Below are 16453 nucleotides of genomic sequence, written 5' to 3' on the forward strand. Positions count from 1 at the left end.
ATATATAAGCTAGAATGCCTACTCACAATGTCTTTATAAAGTTGTTTTTCTTGTTCCTTCAATACTAAATATCAGAAGGCTAGGACCAATGCACAGTTAATCTGGGAGGTAACTAACTTCCTAAAGTACTTTTTTATGCATAGCATCTCATCCTCTATGATAGTTTCAAAATGAGAGTATTAAAAAGAAACACAAATTTTATATATACAGGAAACAATCATATTATCTGGCAATTTACCACTCCTATAATACCAAAAAGTAAATATTTAATAAATACTCATTGAATGCCTATTACTGTATTTTGCCATGTATAATGTGCACTTTTTTGCCAAAATTTTTGAAGGAAAAATAAGGATGTCCAGTATACATGATATAATGATTATATACCATGGGTATAATACTGGGCATAATAATCCCATGCATAATGCACACAAAAACATGGGTGGGTATTATACATGGCAAAATACAGGCTTTTGCCTAAGAACACTTAAAGTGACCTGTACTGTCACTTTATACTGCTCCTGGTGATATAAGACTAATAAAGTAGATATCCAGACAAAGAATATTCCCAGAAATAGAGGGACATTTCATAACAAAGGTCAGTTTATCAGGAGTATACAATGATCATAAATGGGTATGCAAATAATAACAGAGCTTCAAAATACAGAAAGCAAAAATTGACAGAATTCAAAAGACAAGCAGAAAAATTTCAATTAAACTTGAAAATTAACACTTCTCTCTCAGCAATTAACAGACTGGATCCCTGCACCTGAACCACAAAATTTTTTTAGTAAAGCCATGGAAGACCTGCACTCTATGAAGCACCAGGACCTTATCGATATTTATACAACACTACATGCAATAACTAAAGAATACTGTTCCCTTCAAGAGCACATGGTGTATTCACTAAATGGACCATGTGCAACTAAAATATAATCCTGTGCATGTTCATGTATGTGGGGGAGGTGCTTCCTGTTAAGGCATGCTAAGAAGTTTGTATGTTCTGCTAAAATAGACCAGGCAAATTCATTTAAAGGTGAGCCTGGTGAACAATATTCAACTACTGCCTGGCCCCACATGCTTCATGATGGCAAATACCTACCATGGTAGGATGCAGAATGGGTAAAGAGAATTAGCACACTGATTCTCTCAGCTGAAGCTTTGTCTGGCATGCCACATTCTAACTCATTGAGCTTTTTCACTGGTACCCAGTATTTCACGTTCTTTCACATCCTCAGGATAAAGTCATTTGGAAAGCTTCCCACCTTCACAGTACATGCCCCTTTCCACAACTTACCTCATCATCCTTCTTGGCTGTGTTTGCTAGTGAGAGGGCTACACATGTCCCATAATTTTAAGAAGCATAACACCAAGACACAGACTTTTCAAGGAGAACTGACTTGAAAAGAGTGAGATCACTAATAAGCATGGGCAGTTAATCTAGGGAGTGCAAGAGGCACTAATACGTGTGAACTTATTAATCATAATTATTATTTTTCCCTAAGTAAAGGATTTCCTTAGTCAAACCTCCAGGGCATCAGATCAAAGGGAGATATTGCCACAGCTGGACTATACTTTCCAGGCAACTGGCATGGAAAGGAGAATCTAGACAGTGTCCTGGCAACTGTTTAACATAGCAGCAATCTGTAACAGACAGGGAAAGAATTCTGTAGGCTGACTTTTTAAAAAGTGTTCCTTTACTTCTTATTTTTGAAGACAGTTTGAGAGTCATGTCAAAGCCCCAGGGGATATCCTTGGTAGGCATTCTGGAAGAATTATTGACTTTGAGAATTCAGAGTATTCTTTTATAAATAGAAACAAAAGGTTTTATTTCGCAGTGCAGGCTGCTTTTTAAAAAAAGACTACATATTTATATTTAATTATCATAAAAGTACATCCCAAATCTACTGGCAGAATACTTGGTCTATTTTCTATTTCTAGTTTGATGTAGGTCTCTATAAACCTTACCAGGACACTGTAAAATCACACTGGATAAAACACTTTGTTAATAAAATCGCAATAGGAGAAATTTACTTACATGCCCTGGAAGTTCTCCCAAAATGTACTTAAAAATTATAAAATTGATTATTATCACACAACAAGAAAAAAAGCCACAAAACCCAAACCCCACTATGTCAGAAGCACAGGAAGACACAAAGGAATCATGTGAAAATGAGAAACCAGACAGCACACCAAAAGATTTTTATGAATTGCAGAAAAACATGATGTGAGAATGATTGTGTAAAAAAAAGAAAATGAGAGTAAAGAAGCAAAAAATATTTCTATAGTTAAGGAAAGCCATTTCTCACCGTTCTGAACAAAATGGCTGCACTAAGATCATCTGATTGGCTATGCCCATATACCCTCCTCCTCATCCTATGGGGTGGGAGACGACAGAGGGAACAGTGCCCCAGAGCAGCATGGGAATGAAAAAGAGTTGGTTAGTATTTAAAACAAAGATATAAGCATAAGTAGGAGAAAATGGTCTCTAATTTCTTGACTGTTTTTACAATAGATTCTAATTCCCTAAACTACCAAAATTAGTAATTAGTTTATTGTTACACTGCTATGCTTCCTGCCTTTCCAAGATGCTGTCTCTATCCCAGGGCTTATCTGGGCAAAATTATCAAGTTGGAGACTTTTCTTTACTATTTGCTTTCTCCATTTTTGTTTGCCTCCCACTAATACCAGGTATACAACTTGTGTTTATGATCAAAACCTGTGTCAAGGAAAAGATCTAATACCCATATTGTATACACTGGCATACATTTAATCCTGGGTATCCAGAGGCAAGTGGAGAAAACAAAATGACTTCCTGGGAGAGAGACTGCTGACCTCAGGCAGACAGCTCTCTATTTTGCACACACTACAGATTGGCTTGCCTAAGGTTTAGTAGAGGTCATCATACTATGACTATACCTTCTGAATTTTACAAGAAGAATTGCAGTTTGGATATCATTGCTGCTTTTATCTGTAATATTTCTTCTTTTTCTCCTAACATGGCTATCATTTAGTGGAGATGTTTAGTGAGGGAGTTTCTCTTGACTTTTTGATCACATGGATGTAATTAATTATTATTTTCCCCCTCAGCTATACATTTTAAGATTGAGTATGATGAAGATGTTGAAATCTAGCAATGGGATATGAGGTAATCTGTTCATGACTCTCTCCCATCCATCACTTTCAACATCTTGGGAGAGTTCCCTTCTTTCAAAAAACTACAGTTATATATGGTTCCCTTCAGACTCAATGATGCTTCTTCTGCATTGATGAGAAGTTGAAGAAAACAATTTTTCCTTGAGAATGACATATACTGGAGGAATTCACCAAGGAAATGGAGTAAAGAAACTGTGTTTCAATTTCCATGTTTAATAGGTGATGAGCAGAGACTCTGAAATCTGCAGTTACAGAATAGTTACTTATACACAGAGCTGCGCTGCACTGAGCTCAAAAGACTTATTTTCCTAATAAGGCATTATTTCTTTACTGAGAAAATCAGGACAGTTATAAGTTAGTATGTGTCTCTGCAAAGATTAAGATTTTTTCTCGACCTAATTTAATAATTCTTTATCATCCTCAAATCTTTTGAATAACTCCTCTTAAAACATTCAGCATAATCTACCACCTTCCTATACAGAAATTGAATTTGTTTTAAAAAATGTGAAGGAATTTTCAGAAACTGATTATTTTTATTTTTCTAACTTATACCCAAGAATCTGTAGCATGACAGCACAAAATACATCAAAATAAAAGCATATTGGAATTTATAACACATTTAAGAGCATACTTACCTGGTCTGGAGAGGGTTTATGATTGCTTTGATCAGAATGGGAGGATCTGAAGTGGTCATCCTCATAGTTATCGGCCATAAGCTTCATTCGATTTTGCGTCTAAGAACAAATAATTCATAAGGTTAAATTTACATTAAAATTCTATGACACTGCAAAGTAACAAATGCCTTAAGAATGTCATAAGGAAGGATAAAACTAATCCTGTCTGAAATAAAATAAACAGGATTTCCAAGGATATTGGACAAAAAAAACTTTAGGCACAGCTATGAACTGAATTGTGTCCCTTTCAAAATTCATTTTAGAGCTCTGTCCCCAATGTGACTATAGATGGAAGTAGTCTTTTAGAGATATTTAAGGTTAAATGAGGTCACTGGGAGGAGTCCCTAAGACAGGAGGATGGTGGCCTTGTAAGAAAAGAGATATCCTTCTCCATTTTCTTCTCTGCCGTGTGAGGACATAGTAAGAAGGTGTCTTCTCTAAGCCCAGAGACAGCTCTCTCATCAGAAAATAAATCAGCTGGCACCTTGATCTTGGACTTCCTGGCCTCCAGAATTGTGAGAAAATAAGTTTCTGTAGTGTAAGCCACCTACTCTACGGCATTTTGTTATGGCAGCCTGAGCAAACTAAGACAGGCACCTAAATTGGTACAGGAATTTAAGTGGGGAGGAGGAATAATCTCAAATTAAGCACTGCTTATTTTTATTTTTTAAAAATAAAGACCAAATTACACTATATATAGGATAGGACTCTGTAATTATTTTTTCACTTCAAGATATAAAAACCTATCATTCCATGTTCTGTAAGAACTACTCATCCTTTTTAACAACTATTCCATTTAAGGGGGGAGTTATATAATATACAGACCATACATATTAGGAAAAAAGTTATCTGTAAATGAACTGATTACATACCTAGAAAATCTTAGATGATCAAGTGAAAAACTAACACAACATATAATAAAGTTCAGTAATGCGGTCATGTAACAGTGAGGAATTGTAGCAGCAGGAAACGGTAACCCACCCATTTTTTGACATTGTTTCTGTAAATGCTGACTCTAATATGCAGCTTACAGATGGACAGCATGCTTGTATAGGAATCCTAGGAATTAACTTCAAAATATACAAACTCTGACCTTCAGGTATCCCAGCTCTGGGAGATTCGCTGACCTTCAAACTTATGGACAGGATGATGTGAAGCCACAATAACTCACCCAGGATGACACACACTGGGACCATCACTTGCCTTATCAGTATGCACTGCATGAGTCTGCACATACAAAACTTTTCAACTCCTGCCTTTGATCACTCTGTTCTGTTCCCCTTTCCCTCCTTATGAAAACCTCTGCCTCCATTGAGAGGTGGAGACGGGCTTTGAGATAAGAGTCCCCCATCTTCCAGGCTGCCAGCACCTGAATAAACCATGCTGCTCAAAACCTACCTTTGATAGCCCTGGCTGGTGTAGCTCAGTGGATTGAGCACAGGCCTGCGAACCAGAGGATCGTGCTTCAATTCCCAGTCAGGGGACATGCCTGGGTTGCAGGCCAGTCCCCAGCAGGGGACACACAACAGGCAACCATATATTGATATTTCGCTCCCTCTCTCCTTCCCCTCTAAAGATAAATTTAAAAAACAAAACAAAACAAAAAACCCCTGCCTCTTGAGTATTGGCTTTTGAAGTGGCAGATAGCTGGACTTGCATTCGGTTACAATCAAGACAGAAGATACACATGTAACATTCAATATCTTTTCTTCAAACCACAAATTAAGAATTCAGGTTTTTGAAACTAAGTCAAAGACTTTGAAATCCTCTTCTTCAACCCTAGACTAGAAGAGAATTATTGCTATTACTTTCTTTTCTCAACTGAAAGAGGACTGAATTGGTGATTCTATGTGATTGGTTAACTTAAACACTGAATACATGGCCAGGGGGTGGGGTGGGAACACATATGTAGGATCCCCTAAAACCCTGGAATTTACTTATAAAAATTGTGTGTTAATACATTTAAACTTCAGTCACCTTCAAAGCAACTCTCCATTTGATGCAATACATGCATCGAGACTTTTCCCCACTACTCAAAATGGTTTTTGAACTTGTCAGTTTTGATGCCTTTTAGTGCTTCTGCCATTTTTTTTTGTTTCACCTCTTCCATGTTGGCAAAACATTTCCCTTTGAGGACTTTTTTCATTGGGGAAACAAAAAAAAAGTCACTTGAAGTGAGATTGGGTGATTAGGAAAGGTGGGGCACAGAGGTTCATGCTGTTTTTGGTAAAAAAAAAAAAACTGCTGAAAAGTCAGAGGTGGTGTGGGCAGGTCCATTCGTAAATCACCCATCATAAGATAGGCAAATGCATTGAGTTTTCCAAAAAAATTCACTGAAGTTGAATGCAGCATCTCATAACAGCACCAGCTGGTACACTGATACAGAATGTATCTGTACCAGTCTAAGTACAGATACCGGTCCTGTACCTCCCTAGATGAGGATGGGATACTAGGACACTCACCTAGCAGGGAAGCCTGTACTACAGGGGGCCCGTCCTCCAGAAGATAATTCTGGTTTTTTGGGGGGGTCCCCTCTCATATATTTTATATACTATAAATTAACATTATATATAACATTTATATTATATATGTAAGTATTATGTATATATGCTCATAAAACATTTTAGAAAATTCACTTTGCCGAGCAAGCAATTCAGAAAAAAATGTAGGATACACCATACATAAAGTCAAACAGCAATATATACTGCATCAATACAACAGTTACAAGCTAAAGTTTTAAAAGCATTAAAAATAAAATTGTTAGTATCATATGATTTAAAGGTTTCACTGAAGATTACCTGAAAAATAAAAATAAATCACATGTAAATTCCTCTAATTGGTGATAATCATTGTTGATATTTAGGAGCAGCCATTCAGCCTCTTCCTAGGAACATAAACAATGCCATGTTCTTCTAATTTATTCTATTTCTGCTATAATATGGTGATTTTAAAGTACATTAAAGTGATCTTACAGTATATTTTGATATCCGGTAGGACATGCTGTCCTTCCCCTCCACTAATTCTGCTTTAAATTTGATTGCATACCTTCTATACATTTGCTGTACTAGATAAATTAAAAACATTTTGTGTAGTTCCACAGAAAACTTTACAGAGATTTTTCTTTGGTATTTTTTTAATGTAATGAATGATGCCTGGGCAAAGGCTTTGGAGCAAAACTGCCTGAGTCTGAATTCTAGTTCTGCCCCTTATCAGCTAAGTTTGGACACCCCACTTAAATGCTCTGAGCTTCAGCCTTTTCACTTTTAAAACAAACAAAACAATACTTCCCTGACAAAAGACTGTTGTGAGGATTAACCCACTGATTTAACACAAGCATTTAGAAAGCTACCTGGTAAAGACAATGTCCAATAAATTTTAGCTATCACGATCCTTATAAACATTTTTGAGGTCACTGAATATTATTCTAAAATCTAATTTTAACTGGCTGCATAGTATTCAATTGAATGGATGTTTAATGAATCCCATATTGTTGGGCATTTAGTTCTTTATATTTTTAACTAATAATATATGCACATTTCTACGTCAGTTCCTCCCTCTACTATAAAATGAAAGCAAATAAAATATAAATCAAAAATTATCTGTGATAACAAATTTTTCTTCTGAGATAACTTACAGTGACCTTGAAGATAGGCAGGATAATTTTTTTTATGTCATGTTGTATCATGTGACACATAGAAGTCTTCTGCAAAGTAGCTCTTGGAAAAGGAGGAAGGAGAGAGCCAGAAAGCGAGCAAAACATCTGCAAGTCATGCATTTGGTTAGGGAATTTTCCTTGTCAACTCTGATAAGAATGTGTAGTGAAAGGATACTTGGCTAGTTATTTTCTCAGAACATGATGCACTTAATCTTTAATACTTGATAAGTAGTGCAAGTTAAAAAAGACTAAAGAACTAACGAAGCACACACAAATTCCGGTTGAAGGCAGAATGCATTTCAAGTATTTCTTAGGAATGAGTATAAAAGCCTCCCAAAGGAACTGATCACAGTAGACAGAAAAATCAAAGACCACTCATTTGATCCATGTAAGAGAATGAAGAAATAATCATAAGAACTACTGCATTTTAAAAAGACATGAAAATTTTCAAAGCTTGGCGTTCTTAGGCCTGGTATTCAGAAACTGTGTGTGAAGTCTGTTCTCTGCAGTCATCAGGGTGAACACTAAATATCAGATGACTCACAGGGCATTAGGTATTATACAAATTGTATAAATGACTGTGCATTTAAGGAGCTCTTGTAGTACGCTTTTCTTAAAGTCAACAAAACAAGCAAAAGAATTAAGTCCTTCATGTTTCACTGACAGGAAAGGTACTTTATATCCAAATATTTTCCCTCTTTGAACCACGCCATGTGCATGTGCAGAGAGCTGAAATCCCCTTGTTCCGATGACATAAAAAATAAGACTCTGAGGGAGTGAAACAAAAGGAACTTGCTGAAATATACTTTAGTTGTAAATGCATATCTATGTACATAGGTGTACATATCCTCAAAGAGAAAAAGGAGTTCACTGTTTATTCTGTTTTCTTTTCTTCTAAGACTAAGATGCTGATGCCCAAAGTGTTCGAGAAACTATATTTCATAGAAAAATTCTTAATTAAGCTAAACAACAGTGCATGTTAGTATTATAAGGTTTGAATTTTGATCAGAACTATCTACTTGGTCATCAATCTTTGCTTTTTAGGTTTGTGATAGTGCTATTAACTTACCTAAGTGAGTTTTAGAAATAATTATATGGTGGGAATGCAGTTTGGTGCCACTGTGGAAAGCAATACGGACCTGCCTTTTGACCCAGCAATCCCACTTCTGGGAATATATCTGAAGAAACCCACAACACAAATATGAAAGGACATAAACACCCCTGTGTTCACTGCAGCGTTATTTACAATTGCCAAGATATGGAAGCAGCCTAAGTGTCCATCAATAGATGAGTAGATACAACAACTATGGGACATTTACACAATGGAATACTACTTAGCTGTACAAAAGAAGACAGTTTTACCCTTTGCAACTGTATGAATGGACCTGGAGAACATTATGCTAAGTGAAACAAGCCAGTCAGAGGAAGACAAATTCCATATGATCTCACTCATATGTGGAATCTAATGAACAAACTGAACTAAGAAGCAAAACACAGACAAACTCATAGATGGAGAACAGGATGACAGCTAAGGGGTTGGGAAGGTTATGGGGTGGAGGGATTGAGCAAAAAGAAAAAAGGGCTCATGGACATGGACAACAGTGTGGTGACTGCAAGGGGGAAGGGGATGTAAGGGGACTAAATGGTAATGAAAAAAATACAAAATTAGACTTAGAAATATTCTGAAGTATTTTAGAAAACATGATAAATATATCTTAACCTTATTAATTTGAATTATTCCCAATTATAGTACTATTTAAGCAAGTATTAAAATTATACCCATATATATTTGCTAAACCTTGAAAATAACTCTATTATAGTGCATTTCAATCAAACTTTAATTTGTTACATTTGTATTTGATATACAAAATGATAAAAACATAATCCCTATCAATTCTAGTTTGGTGAGTCAGATTCAGTGTTAGTTATAAATTTAACAAAATCTCAACATTACCTTTATTTGAAACTTTATTTCATAAAAACATAAAAATCAGTCATTAATTATTCTTGAGTTGTTTCACGTGTTTTTGTCATTTTATACATACTGACTGAAGATTTCCTTTCTACCTTTCCTATCAGGTAGACAACGGAAGCCTTGGGGAAGCTCACGAGAAGCAGTGCATTGGGGAGGGGATAGCAATAGGATTAGAAGAAATAACTGCTGAATGTGGCTCAACAGCAGTCACAGATTACCTTTATATCCCACTTTATTATCTTGGCTAGAGTGTAAGACCTATAATAGAAAAGTGTGTTGTCTACTGATGTTGCTTTAATTTTTAAATAAATCAGCTTGGTAGTTCAATTTTGGTCCTGATTAGTACTTTCAGTTTACTGATGAAATTGTGAAACTTATTATCTTGCAAGCACTTTCTGTGATGAAACTGTGAAGAATCTCAGCTGCAGCAACCCAAAGCTGACCAATTTTCCCCATAATCACCATATTATTTTTAAAAACTTTATTATTATTTTGAATATTTTTGAACATTTATATAGCATAAGAGCTTATAACAGTAAAAGTAAGTTTACTTCCTAACCCTAAGTTCATTTACAAGGGGCTTACCACAGTTACCACTTTCTTGTGTGCATTCCCAAAGATTTCCTGACATTCTGTGGTTACATAAGAGTGTGCACACACATACTTTTCCCTTCAGTAAATGGGAGCATACTCTATTCAGTATTCTGTACTATTTTTCCACCTAACTACATCTTGAACAGGCTTTCACATCAGTAAATAAATGGCTGCCTCATTCTCTTTGCTGATGCACATTTATTTCTAATATTTTGTGGTTAAGAAACAATGCTACGAAGAATAATCTTGTACATATGAGAAACTGACAAATATCAATTGGCAAAACTAAGTTTAATTATGTTATATATCACTCTTCCTCCAAATAACAGCTTTTCCCTAAAATGAAAAGCCTAAATTTGTTTGGCCGTACAGCTGGAGTTGTTATACAGTCCAGGTCCCTTACACACACACCTGGTTTCACAGAAAAAAGGAGGGGTACAAATCTAAAGAACATATGTCTAGTAAACTTTTAATTGATTTAAATAAAAAACAATGTACAATGATGGCATTAAAATATATACCACTGTTAGAAAAATTTATTTATATTTGATATGGAAAGGTCAAATATATTCAAATATAATATTTGTACTGAAGTATTTCTGAAGCTTATGGAAATAATGATATAAGTGTACATTATGTTTTCATTATTGGTAAAACATCTAAGAATTATAGTGGCAAGCTCTGTTTACGAGCCTATAAAAGGTTTCTTAATCTTTCAATAGGGACCTGAAGCAACATCAGATTAAATCACTGTTATAATTATTATACTTGTGACAAATAGGAATACGACAGAGGTAGTTCGTGAGGCTCCATATGAATAAGAAGGTGTTCTTCCGAACTATTCTACTGCTTCCTTTAGCTTGTTTCTTTTTATCAGCACTACTTTTTCATACTGAAGATACACAAAGAGGACAGCATATGTCAACCACATCGCCACGCAGGGACAACTGTGAGCTCCCTTTCCTTTCTTCAGGTCTTCTTACCATTCATTCCAGGTATAACTCTCTACCTGTTTGGGTATGTTTTGTTTGTTTGTTTTTAGGTATAGGGTTAGGATTAAGGACAGGGTTAAGGCTAAGGTAGGTATAGGCTTACAGTTAGATTTAAAGTTAGGTATAAGGTTTTGGTTAGGGCTAGGGTTGTGCTTAGGTGTAGGGTTAGGGTGAAGGTTAATGTTAGGGTTGAGGTTAGAAGGCCCTTCCCTATATCTACATTTGTACATAATATGGGCCTCAGATTTTTTGGTACTGTCTCCAGTTTTATCATCAAAGTTATGCTAAACTCATGAAATGAGTCAGAGAACTTTCCTTTTACTGTATTTTGTATAACAATTATTATAAGGTAGAAATTATTTGCTGTTTTATGGTTGGTGGAACTTATCTCTAAAAACAAGTAAGCTTTGCATCTACTGGTAGAAAAGAATTTTAAACTTTGGTTTCAAGGGGATGATTCAGGTGTGATAAATTATACAACTGGTATAAAGATAATCCTATTTTCCTATGATTTTATTTTAGTCTTTCAACTGTGAAATATTTGTTAAGAAATACAGCTTCATTTCCTTCAAATATAATGTAAAAGCTAATATATAAAAGGGTACAAGTAAATAAATACGTAAATGTTTAAAAACATTTTAAATAATTCCTATTATAAAACATTTTCAAAAACATAAACCTCTTTAACACAAAATCGTTGTCTGATACAGAACTTTAAGGCATGCTGAAAGAATGATCTATTTCTTTTTAATTAATTTTTTATTGTATTTTTTGCCATTACCATTTAGTCCTCATACCTCCCTCCCCCCTCCTGCAATCACCACACTGTTGTCCATGTCCATGAGCCCTTTTTTCTTTTTGCTCAATCCCTCCACCCCATAACCTTCCCAACCCCTTAGCTGTCATCCTGTTCTCCATCTATGAGTTTGTCTGTGTTTTGCTTCTTAGTTCAGTTTGCTCATTAGATTCCACATATGAGTGAGATCATATGGAATTTGTCTTCCTCTGACTGGCTTGTTTCACTTAGCATAATGTTCTCCAGGTCCATTCATACAGTTGCAAAGGGTAAAACTGTCTTCTTTTGTACAGCTGAGTAGTATTCCATTGTGTAAATGTCCCATAGTTGTTGTATCTACTCATCTATTGATGGACACTTAGGCTGCTTCCATATCTTGGCAATTGTAAATAACGCTGCAGTGAACACAGGGGTGTTTATGTCCTTTCATATTAGCATTTTGGGTTCCTTTGGATATATTCCCAGAAGTGGAATCACTGGGTTGAAAGGCAGGTCCGTTTTTAATTTTTTTGAGTTATCTCCATACTGCTTTCCACAGTGGCTGCACCAATCTGCATTCCCACCAACACTGCAAAAGGGTACCCCTTTCTCTACATCCTCACCAGCACATGTTGTTTGTTGATTTATTGATGATAGCCATTCTGACAGGTGTGAGATGGTATCTCATTGTGCATTATTTTGCATTTCTCTGATGATTAGTGATGTTTTGCACATTTTCATATGTCTATTGGCCATCTGTATATCCTTTTTGGTGAAGTGTCTATTCAGGTCCTTTGCCCATTTTTTTAATTGAGTTGTTTGTTTTTTGGTGTTGAGTTTTAAAAGTTCTTTATAAATTCTGGTTATTATTCCCTTATCAGATGTATTAGTGAATATGTTCTCCCATTCTGTGCAAAAACTTTAGTTTGATGTAGTTCCATTTATTTATTTATTTATTATTTTGTTTCCCTATTCAGATGTGGTATTACATAACCGGTATAAAGTTAATACTATTTTCCTATGATTTTAAAAGTCTCCTTTGTAGCTATAGATGTGTTTCTTTTTCCTCCCCAAAATACTATTTATCTATTTTTGGTCTCTTTTTCCTGGGCAATGTGTACTCCCAGCTTTCATATCCATTTGTACGTCTCCAAGAGCCAACTTTTGATTTTGTTAACCTTCTCTATGGTTTCTCTGTTTTCTATTTTTATATCCTTTTTTCTTTCTTTTGGGGTGGGGTTTTTACTCTGACGGCCTTTTTACTAATTTCTTGAGTGATGCTTAGCTCATTAATTGTCAATCTTCTAATATGATGTAAGGGTAAAAAAATTTCCCCTAAGAACTGCTTTAGCAGCAGCCTCTATATTACTATATATCAAAAAGTATACAAATTTTGATATATAGTGTTTTCAGTGTTGTTCTAAGTGTTCTGCAATTTCCTTTAGGATTTATACTTTGACTTATAATTATTTAAAAATGAGCTTAAAAATTTCCAAATGTACAGAATTTTGTAAATTATTATTATTGACTTCTAATTTTACTATATTATATTCACATAACTTGGTTGGATTTGTATAAATTCATAGTCGTTTGTTGGACTTGTAAGATTTAGTATAAGATCATTTTTTATAAATGTTTCATATGTGCTTCTGAAGAATGCATATTTTCTTTTTTTAAGTATTCAATTCTATAATACATCATTGTATACTGTATTGTATGTTCACCACCCTATAGGAATAGGATGCATATTTTCTAATTGTTGGTACAGAGTTCTTTCTATATGCATCCATAGCTAAAGATGGTTAATTGTGTCTTTTATATCCTCTTCTATTTTTCAGCTATTTGATATGTTAAATTTCTCAATATAATTGTGAACTTGTCAATCTATTTGTGTTTTAAATCCTTGCCTGAGGACCTATTTATTGACTTCAGAGACAGAGGAAGGTGAGGAAGGAGAGAGAGAGAGAAAGAGAGAAACATCAATCTGCTGCCTCCAGTACACACCCTGACCAGGCTTACATGACAATATTCCAAGCAACGGAGCCACTCAGCCAGGGCTGACTTTCTTTTTTTTAGGCTATGTTCTTGGGTCCATAGAGCTTCAAGTGTGTTATATCTTTCAGGTAAATTATTTCTCTTGTAATTATATAATTTGTATTTTTATACCTAACATTGCTTTTCTGCTTTAAAGCTGATTTTGTAATAGTCATGAACTCCAATGGCTTTCTTTTTTGTTAGTATCTGCCCAGCATGTGTTTGTAAAAATAATTTTACTTTCTTTCATTCTGTTTCATTTTGTTTTCAGTAAGTTTCTCAAAGATAGAATATTCATTCACTCATGCAACAGTATTAAGTGTCTGACATTGTTCTAGGTGCTGTGATAAATAAAGTCCTGGCCCTCATTGAATTTACATTTTACAGAATATTGACTGAACTTAGAATAGCCTATACCTAAATATTGCATTTTTCCATTTGTCTTCAATAAAATTTAACCTATTTACATTTAAGGTATTTTTTGTATGGAAAAAGACATGCAGGTTATGATTATAATAATACAAGAATAAACTCTGGCCTTGGCTGGTGTGGTTCAGTGGATTGAGCACTGGCCTGTGAACCAGGGAGTCACAGGTTTGATTCCTAACCAGGGCACATGCCTGGGTTGTGGGCCAGGTGCTCTGTAGGGGGCACAAGAGAGGCAATCAAACACTGATGCTTTCCTACCACCTTTCTCCCTCCCTTTCCCTCTAAAAATAAATTTAAAAAAATTTAAATAAAAAAGAGTAAACTCTGTTTCATGTACTCACAACTGCAGATCTACTTTTGCCCATCTCTGTACTTAGACTTCTTTCTTTTTTTTTTTTAAATTTAATTTATTTATCTTTAGAGGGGAGGGGAAGGGAAGGAGAGAGGGAGAGAAACATCAATGTATGGTTGTCTCTCGTGCAACCCCTGCTGGGAACTGACCCGCAACCCAGGCATGTGCCCTGACTGGGAATTGAACCGCAATTGTGTGGTTCACAGGCCCGCACTCAATCCACTGAGCTACACCAGCCAGGGCTACTTAGACTTATTTCTAACATTATTTTTGGTAATTACACGTATTTTCCCCCACTACTCTGTTTCCTGACGTCTAGTAAATAGATCAACAAATTTTTTATTCAACAGTTTCCTTATTTTGAAGTTTTTTCTTCTATTTTTATTACATTATTGATTAGATGTAATATTTAGCATGGATAAGTTAACAAATACAAAGTTATCAGGCATCTATTCTCCTTCCTTTACCATACAAAAACTTTATATAATATTCCAACTGGTCCCATTTAGCATTAACTGTTTTTTCTAAAAAATATATTTTATAACATTTACTGTTTTTATCACTGTTTTAATCCCTGATCAAATTTATCATTGTTACTAAATTAATGTTTATGCCCAATACTTCTTTAGATTTGCCAACACATTGATTCTTTACACCTACCAGCATTCTTCTGGCATCTCATCTAATCTCTTTATTACTAAAGCAGTCCATTTTTAGTAAGTGAGTATAAGTGATAAACTCTCTTAGTGCTCATCTGAAAATATTATTTTGTTGATACTTTGGGCATAGAATTTTAGACTTTCCTCAACACTTTGAAGATATTTATTAACCAATCATCTTAAGCCTTTTATTGATTCTATTGAATCTACTGACAAATTTTTGTATCTTTGTAGGTAATCTGTTCTCTTTGCTTGCTTGTAACATGTCTTTCTCTTTGATGTTTGGCAGTTGCACTAAAACATCTCTATGTGTGAATATTGATCTTGTTCAAGACTTGTGCTTTTTCAGTTTGAGGATTCATGATTTCATCAATTCTAGAAATGTTTGTTTTTTTAAAAGATTTTATTTATTTATCTTAGAGGGGAAGGGAAGGGGGGGAGAGAGAGAGAGAGAGAGAGAGAGAGATATCAATGTATGGTTGCCTCTTGTGCGTCCCCTGCCGGGAACCGGGAACTGGCCTGCAATCCAGGCATGTGCCCTGACTAGGAATCAAACCGCGATCGTGTGGTTTGCAGGCCCGCGCTCAATCCACTGAGCTACACCAGCCAGGACGAAATATGTTTTTATCCATTCTAATATGCCTCTTCTGGATTTTCTCTATGATCTTTCTTAAAACTCCTATCAGATGAATGTTGCACCCTTTCATTGTATCTTATCATGTCTCTTAATCTCTCTTTCATATTTTCTATTTCATTTTAGCCCTCTGTGATGATTTTGAATAATTTCTGTAGTGTTACCTTTCAAATTATTAATTCTCTTTTCAGATATGTCAGTTTGTTCACTAAGTTTTTAACTGAATGACTAGACTTTTTGTTTCATTTCATATTCATTATCAGGCAAATCTACATGTACATTTTAAAGAGTCTATTTTCCCCCCCGATGCTTACTATGCACCAAACACTGTTCTAAGACCTTTAGGTAATGTGATTAATTTAACCCTCACAGCAACAATATGAAGTAGGTACAATTATCACTTCAGTTTTACAGATGAAGAAACTGGGGTACCGAAAACCAAAATAACATGGTAAAGTTCACAGGGATGGAACTCTAATAACATCTAGCTTCAGAGTCTGTATTCCTTTTTATAACTAAAATAA

At 35.1% G+C, this 16453-nt stretch overlaps 1 protein-coding gene across 1 annotated transcript in view; it reads right to left on the reverse strand.

Annotated features, from left to right (window-relative positions):
- ERC1 (ELKS/RAB6-interacting/CAST family member 1) overlaps window positions 1–16453 on the reverse strand; it is a 549219-nt gene that overhangs the window by 106160 nt on the left and 426606 nt on the right. The window contains exon 18 of the mRNA XM_037064795.1: window positions 3792–3890. Coding sequence (XP_036920690.1) covers window positions 3792–3890 — 99 coding nt within the window. The remainder of the gene's footprint in view (window positions 1–3791; window positions 3891–16453) is intronic.

The sequence above is a fragment of the Sturnira hondurensis genome, unplaced genomic scaffold (genome assembly GCF_014824575.4).
Source record: "Sturnira hondurensis isolate 20B ecotype Veracruz unplaced genomic scaffold, ASM1482457v3 Scaffold0015509, whole genome shotgun sequence".
NCBI lineage: Eukaryota > Metazoa > Chordata > Mammalia > Chiroptera > Phyllostomidae > Sturnira > Sturnira hondurensis.